We start from the raw sequence: 7,254 nt of genomic DNA, 5'->3' as shown, positions 1-7,254 counted from the left end.
TGACCCCCGGGAATTGGGGGGGGGGGGGGGGGGGTGGGGGGTTCGCCGTCGGGGCGGTGGGGGTTCGGGGGGGGGGGGGGGGGGGTTTTCATCCCCTTTCCCCCCATTGGGGTTTTGGCGGGGGAGGGTTGCATGCCGTGTCCGCCACTGCGGTATGTGGGAACGGTCCGGGAATGAGGGAGGCTGGGATGGTGAGGATGTTAATGAGGATACTTAATTAGTCTCAATTGAGGCATGAAGTATGGTGCTGCACACAACCGTTAGCAACCCTGGGAGATGGAAAGGCATGAAATAACCGTGATCCCAGACTGTACCGTGTGCTGCCGGTCGGGCACGGCACCGCGTTAGCTGCTGGCGCCGGCAGCACCGTCCCTGTGGGTTTGGAGCAGCACGGTGGGTGGGTGACACCCCTCGTCCAGCCGAAACCGCGGGAGCTGGGGCACGCAGCCAAAGCAATCACACATTTCCCTGATAGCGTCCAGTGGCACCGGACAAATGTCAAGCTCCCCGACTTCCCTACTACATTCATCTGCACCGGGCAAACATCGCTCTGCTACACCTAAAGCATCTGGCCCCACGGATGAGGTTGCTTCCTTGGCACGACACGTCTCAGCAGCAGTAACAGAGCCGGTCCCCTGACGTTACCGATGCAAAGCTCTCCCTGCACATCCCTGCTCCTCTGGCGCAGGAGCTTACCCTGCAGTAACACGTTTTCCAGCCACGTCCACTGTCCCTCACAGCACCGACCTGACGGAGGTGAGAAAAATGAGTTTCCCAGTGCTCACACCTGCATGAGCACCGTGTGCCGGGCCGCTCTCCTGTGCGTTTCCCATGGGATTTTTTGCCAGACAAAGCTATTGCAAGAGTAAGTCCCCACCTGAGATCCAGGCTGGCCTCCAGGGAGGGGGAGGAGAGCGGGCGCAGGCCCTAAGCTGGCAGCACAAAGGCAGATCCAGGCAAGAACCGAGTCCAGAGACTCAGTAGCTGTTTGGGGAGGACGGCTCTAACCAGCACAACCTGCCACCGACCGCTCCTCCTTCAGCACACGCCAAACCTCGCAGCTCCTCCGGCCTCCCCCCAGGGCTGCAGGGAACAGCCTGGATCCCCTCACACGAGGAGGTTTGGGTGAACACTAAATTATACGTACCAGAATTGAAGCATCACCTCTATCACACCTCTCAGCCCTTCCTTCTCCTCCCAGCACGAGGAGCAGCCCGTCCCTACTCTCACCCCCCTGCCCGCAGGACTCGGGTGCCTCCAGCTCTCCACTCCGTGATTTTCCAGCTGCTCTCTGGTCTGGCATCCCACCTCGCCGGCACCCTGCCTTCACCCAGCCCAGCCTCCGACGCCTTCTGAGCCCCAAGGAGGGAGTGAAAACGGTCGTTCCTCTTGTTTTAAACTCCTGCTCATGAGTACAACATTTCTGATAATAATAATCATAATAATCATAATAATCATAGTACTAAAAACAGTATTTACAACAAGCTCCAGGTCAGAATTACACACCAAGCAAACACTCAGCACCACAGAGAGTAGGACAGGGTTAATATCTCGCAGATACCTTCTCAGATCCCACCAACGCGGGACACAGACATTTGACAGTTTCAACCATTTCTTACACACAAACATTTCGTTTAAATTACTTTTAAATTTTTTTTTTTTAAACTTTTTAAAATTTCTCGTCACTATATGAATGAGGTGATGCTGGCGGTGATGCCGCGCTCTACACAGATGCTTATCTAAGACAGCTGCTACTATAAACTGATCATTAGCTACTGTTAAGAAATTCAACCCTCAGTTTCCTTCCTCTTTGCCCCAAATCTTATTTTTTTCGTCACTGGGCAGCGCTGAGACTTTCTAACCGTCCTGTCCTCCCCCCGGCCCAGGTGGAGGGGTTTGGGAGTAAGGTAGCCCTTCCTTTTAGGAGCAGAGTGTCCCCTAACATCAAACCGTGACCATCGAGGGATCTCTCCTGAATCCAGCTGGGACTTCTGGGGAGATTAGCAAAGAGCCCCGGGATTTCATCTCCAGCAGCTGCTGCTCTTTGGCTTTCCGTGGGGTTTCCGCAACTGCCTGATGCTCACCCCAGGCCGCAATCAATTCTTTACCTAATTAAAGCACGGGGTAGACAGAAATCTTCAGCTTCTGACAAGACTCAGTGATGATTTCTTTTTCAGAGGGGAGGAGAGGCAAGGGGGTCATTATTCCCCGTGCAAACCCCTCATCTGCTCGAGCTCCTGGCACCGCCGTGCAGAGCATGGTCCCCGGAAGCCCCGGGCTGGGCTGTGCCTGTGCCCTGCTGCCGGGCTGCCCGTGCACACGTCTGCACCCCCTGCGCGCTTAAATTATTCCCCAAGGATCCTGCAAAGCCCACCACAGGAGTCTCTCATCCCACCCACAGAATGGCTCTTTGGAGGCACAGCGTGCAGAGGACACCAATTACCGGTAATTAAACGTCTCGGTGCCTCGGATGCCCCTTTGGTTTATTCTGGGGTCTGAGAGGGCAGCCAGGACGGAGGGGCCATCGCGAGGTGGAGGGGAGCGGTGCCCTGGTGTAAATACCATGCAGGCACCCTGCGCTGCCCACCCCGCTGCCGCCTCCCCAAAACACTGCACCAGCCTGTTAAAAAGGTGACAACCCAGTGATCTTTAAGCACTGGACAGAGGGGAATTCTTGTTACCGTCTGCCTCAAATGAAAGCAGCTTCCACTACCTCCTCTGCAAAGCCTTGCCGCAGGACCGTGCTCCTGCAGGGCTGAGTCCCCAGCGCCGTGTCCTACGAGTCCCCGCTTGCCGGGAGGTTGCCATTCCCTGCTTTTTCAGATGCAGCATTTCCACTCAGTTTTTCAAGGCAGAAGCAGAGCTGGGGCAAGGTGAGCAGGTCTGTGGATCTTGGCGGAAGGGTGGCAGCCCCTCGCAGTGCACGGTGGCTGCTTGGACCTTGGCTACCTCCATAAGCCGTGACTCTAGAAGATTAGGAAGTCCATGGGCTTTGACAGTCACCTATTTAGTTCAGACATTACTGCCATGCCTGCATGTTCTCTGCTCATCCCTACCTCCACGAAGAGACAATTTTTTCTTAAAAATAGGCCTTGAAAAGCTAAAGATAAACAAGGAATGAGCACGGGGACATCTATTCACCCTTACCACAGAACTGCTCCCCTCTTAGCTCCCTCTCATCCAAAGCCACCGGTCTGGAGGTACCAGGCAGGCAGCTGGCATGCCCTGCCTCCCAGGCTGCTGCCTACGAGCCAGAGCTCCGGGGCTCATCTGGCGATCTCCGGTCTCGGTGTCTGCCCTGTAATGGCACTGAAGAGTCACATCCATCTTTGGGAAGAGGGAAGGATGATTATTCTGTTCGCTGCAAGGCTATTTCACAACCATGCACCGTCTCTATTGGATTTGCTTTCTTACTGGAGTGAAACCTCATGCTTTGGGAGTGCTGGAGAGCCCGCAGACCGAGCGCCCTCTCCCAGGGCTCCCGCGGAGCTGGGGATGCAATCGCCGTCTGCGGTTCTCCCAGGCTGCTCAGCCAAGACCTCTCGGTCCCTGCTCCGCTGGGGAGAAGGTAGCTCAGTCTACGGGCTCCTCCAGCCCGTGGCCAACCAGGGCATCAGGCGGTGCCTGCCGTGACAGGGACCTTCCGTGACGTGGCACCCGGCACCGAGCTCTGCGTGGAGACCTTCACTTACTTTCACACGGGCTATCAAAGAATCATCCAAAGACGAGGACTTTGGGTCACTGCCTGCCTGGGCTGGCTCCAGATACAGCCAAGAGATGGGGGGTCTGCACGCCACGACTCCTGAGCCATCCCATCCCTCTCTCGTTCCTCTCTCCTACCGCTGGCAAACATGGGGCTGTTCCCTATTCCACTTCACACGCAGAAATTATCACTTACTTCCCATTATTCTGAAACTGATACTTGGCTCAGAGCAAACACCAAGAGGAGTAAAAGCCCCGGATAAGAAATCTGTATCTCCGTGACACTGCTGGTTGAATTTATTAATATCTTAATTTTTTTTTACATTAGTTTAAGAAATTTTTTTTTAAAAAAGGACAAAACCCTCCAAAGAAGCTGTTCGATTGACTGATCAATTCTCTACTTCATGTGAACTAGTTGCTATTCTGCTTAGAGGTCCCTATGATCTGTGAATCCCCACAAGAACTGACGATTAAGGATGCAGAGATAGAGAAGCGTGTAGCTGGGGGACAAACACCAGGGGAGGGGGGGATGGAGAACCGAATGTTGCATCTAGACAAACAAAATAAAATGTGTTGGTTGGTGGATTGGTTGGTTTGTTAACAGGAATCAGGTGCTAGATGTGTAGAAAAGCCCTTTATCCAGAGATCTCCTCCCGCTGTTCCTTGTTCCTGCGAACTTCAGCTGCGTGCAGTTCCTGCAAAGACGGGAGAGACGACACCAGGCTAACACTTTCTGCTCTTGCAATCTCTATTTTCCTTCTCTCCTGCACACAGGATTTGCACCAGACTGAAAAAAAGAGACCGGTTTCCCATCCGACACACCCCCAGGACAGTGGGCTACACCTGCAAGGAGCGAAGCATCTCATCTGCGGGAGCCTGGAGGTGATGCAAACTTACAGCGAACGTGTTCACGGCTCCCCTCTTCTGCAAAGCCCTTCGGCCACGCAGCCCCTGGGCACAGAGCGGGCCTGATCCTGTGCCTTTGAGCTTGCACTTATCAAGATCAGCCAGATGGTATTTTCTCTACTGACCTTGAAGGACAAATCCCCCCCTCCTCGTGCTGCTCCAGAGCGGAGCTGCTCCACAGCCCGCTTTCCACCAGCAACGAAACGCCCGCTCCCCTGTGCCCATCGCTCTGGGATGACCCCGCAGGGACCAGACCCCAAACCCGGCCATGGGCATCAGCACCCAGCCCTCTCCCGCGGCATCGCACTCGCCTTCTCACGGAGCCGCTCCCTCAAGGCGGCGAGATGTGCTTCGCGGATCTCCCTGCTCAGCTCCATCTTGTAGTTGAGCTTCTCCTCGGCCAGGCGGCTGAAGTTGTTGTTCTCCTCCAGCGCCTTGTGCAGCACCTCCCGCTCGTGTTCCCGTTTCTCTGCCAGCTGCTTCAGCACCTGCGCCTCCTGGGTCTGCCGAGGCAAGGCGTCGGGAGAGGTGTAAGGCAACCGAAGAGGCTCTTCTAGCCTTCAACTCCCCAGAGAGGCTTTCTGGCCATCTCCTCTGCTCAAAACCACTCCGCCACCCTCCTCCATCCCATGACGCTCTTGCTTGGAAGATGCTTTGACACCTTTTTCCTGCTATGGGGCAATGTCTGCTGGGTCCGGTGCTCCAGGCGGGCAGGCGATGCCCACCGGCTCAGCAAAACCGAGGTGACATCCGTGCGGGCACAGAGTCCCCTCTCGGTCCGGTGCTCCAGGCGGGCAGGCGATGCAACACTGTGCCCACCGGCTCAGCAAAACCGAGGTGACATCCGTGCGGGCACAGAGTCCCCTCTCCGAGTGTCACCTCATTATTTCAGCTTGCTCTCCCCTCACCCACCGACATTCGTGACATTTATACTTTGTTTTACTCTGCCCCTTTTCTCCTTTTCAATATTTTTCGCCAGCAGACATTTTATACAGCACTTACAGTACGATGTGGCACAGCCAGCTGTTAGAAACACAAGGCTGCGTTCAGGTTTGGAGTTTAAGTTGGGTGTGTGACCAAGTGCTACATCTGCAGCATTAGCTGGTGAGAACGGCCCCCCCCAGCCAGGTCACACGCGGAGGACCGAGAGGACCCCACACCGTGTGGTTTTAAGAACAGGAGGACGACGATGATCATCGAGTCCAATTCCCTGCCTAAACCAGGCTGCAGAACCTCACTCCATGACTCCCACGTCTCACCTGACAATTTATAGTGGAATATAATAAGAAGTGTAAAAACACTATTTCCAGCCATTTTAGATTGCTCCTGCTGAGCCAGTTTTAGGGTTTGGTGCAATTAGTACCCGTCACAGAAAAGTCACTGCTTCTACAGGACATCTCGTTACCTTCCTCCTCTCTTCTGCAGCCTCCAGCCTCCTCTGCAGCTCCTCCAGGGACAGGTCCTTCTTCTTGGGGGGGGAGGAAAGGATCGGGCTCTCGGGAGATAAATCTGAAGGGGACTTCAGGATCACTTCGAAGCTCTGGCCTGATGCCCTCTTATCCAGCTGCTTCACCTCCATATCTTTGGGGGGGGGAAAACAAAGGCTCTGTGGACCTGTGACACTCAGGAGAGCGTTCACCTGAGGGCACTGAGCTCTTCACATAGGAGTTAGGGTGTTCCCATGTCCTGATGTGGGTGATTTTGTTCTATCTCCAAAATTTCCCGATTAGTGATCAGCTTCATCCCTCCCAAGTCAATGCAATCAATTTAAATTCACAGCATAATTACAGAAAGGCCATATTGCTGTTAACATCTTGCACGTCACCCCAGTACGAAGCAGACAGCCTCTGCAAGTAGTTTCTTTCTGGGAAAATGTGCGTTACTTTAATAAAATAAACTGAAAGGAGACTAAACAGAAAGACCCCGGGCTGAGACACAGATTGCTGCTCCGGGATGGGACAGCCCAGCGCGCCGACGAGCTCCTGCGTTGCCTGCAGAAGCATCGGGCAAACGATGCTGCAGCTCCTGCGGGAGCTGGTTACGTACCTCCATACTGGTAGATGGTGTTAGGATGGGGCTGGGTGTGGAAACAGGAGCAGATGAGGGAGAGCAGAGACAGCTCCTTCATTTTCTCCTTGTAGGCTGAAAAATACGAAATAGCAATGAGAAGAGGGTCTAATGGCAATGGCGGCTCTTTTTCATGGAGAAATGAAGCAAGTAGACACAAGGAAACCCATTTGCAGCAATGTGCGTTACTTTAATAAAATAAACTGAAAGGAGACTAAACAGAAAGACCCCGGGCTGAGACACGGATTGCTGCTCCGGGATGGGACAGCCCAGCGCGCCGACGAGCTCCTGCGTTGCCTGCAGAAGCATCGGGCAAACGATGCTGCAGCTCCTGCGGGAGCTGGTTACGTACCTCCATACTGGTAGATGGTGTTAGGATGGGGCTGGGTGTGGAAACAGGAGCAGATGAGGGAGAGCAGAGACAGCTCCTTCATTTTCTCCTTGTAGGCTGAAAATACGAAAATAGCAATGAGAAGAGGGTCTAATGGCAATGGCGGCTCTTTTTCATGGAGAAATGAAGCAAGTAGACACAAGGAAACCCATTTGCAGCTACCAGACTCTGTGGCGGCTTTTCCAGGC

At 54.2% G+C, this 7,254-nt stretch overlaps 1 protein-coding gene across 2 annotated transcripts in view; it reads right to left on the bottom strand.

Annotated features, from left to right (window-relative positions):
• Positions 1 to 4,014: 4,014 nt before the first annotated feature.
• STMN3 (stathmin 3) overlaps positions 4,015 to 7,254 on the bottom strand; it is a 13,285-nt gene continuing 10,045 nt past the window's right edge. The window contains exons 2-5 of one of the 2 annotated variants that reach the window (XM_009282737.1): positions 7,028 to 7,123; positions 6,014 to 6,189; positions 4,920 to 5,111; positions 4,015 to 4,397 (exon numbers count right to left, since the gene is read on the bottom strand). In XM_009282737.1, coding sequence (XP_009281012.1) covers positions 4,338 to 4,397; positions 4,920 to 5,111; positions 6,014 to 6,189; positions 7,028 to 7,123 — 524 coding nt within the window. In that variant the 3' untranslated portion in view covers positions 4,015 to 4,337. Of the gene's footprint in view, positions 4,398 to 4,919; positions 5,112 to 6,013; positions 6,190 to 6,654; positions 6,751 to 7,027; positions 7,124 to 7,254 lie in introns of both variants that reach the window. The other variant, XM_009282735.2, reaches the window with a different exon arrangement.

This window comes from Aptenodytes forsteri, unplaced genomic scaffold (assembly GCF_000699145.1).
Source record: "Aptenodytes forsteri isolate BGI_AS27 unplaced genomic scaffold, ASM69914v1 Scaffold422, whole genome shotgun sequence".
Taxonomy (NCBI): Eukaryota; Metazoa; Chordata; class Aves; order Sphenisciformes; family Spheniscidae; genus Aptenodytes; species Aptenodytes forsteri.
Note: the sequence above shows the minus strand (reverse complement) of the source record. Positions and strands in the feature narration are given on the sequence as shown.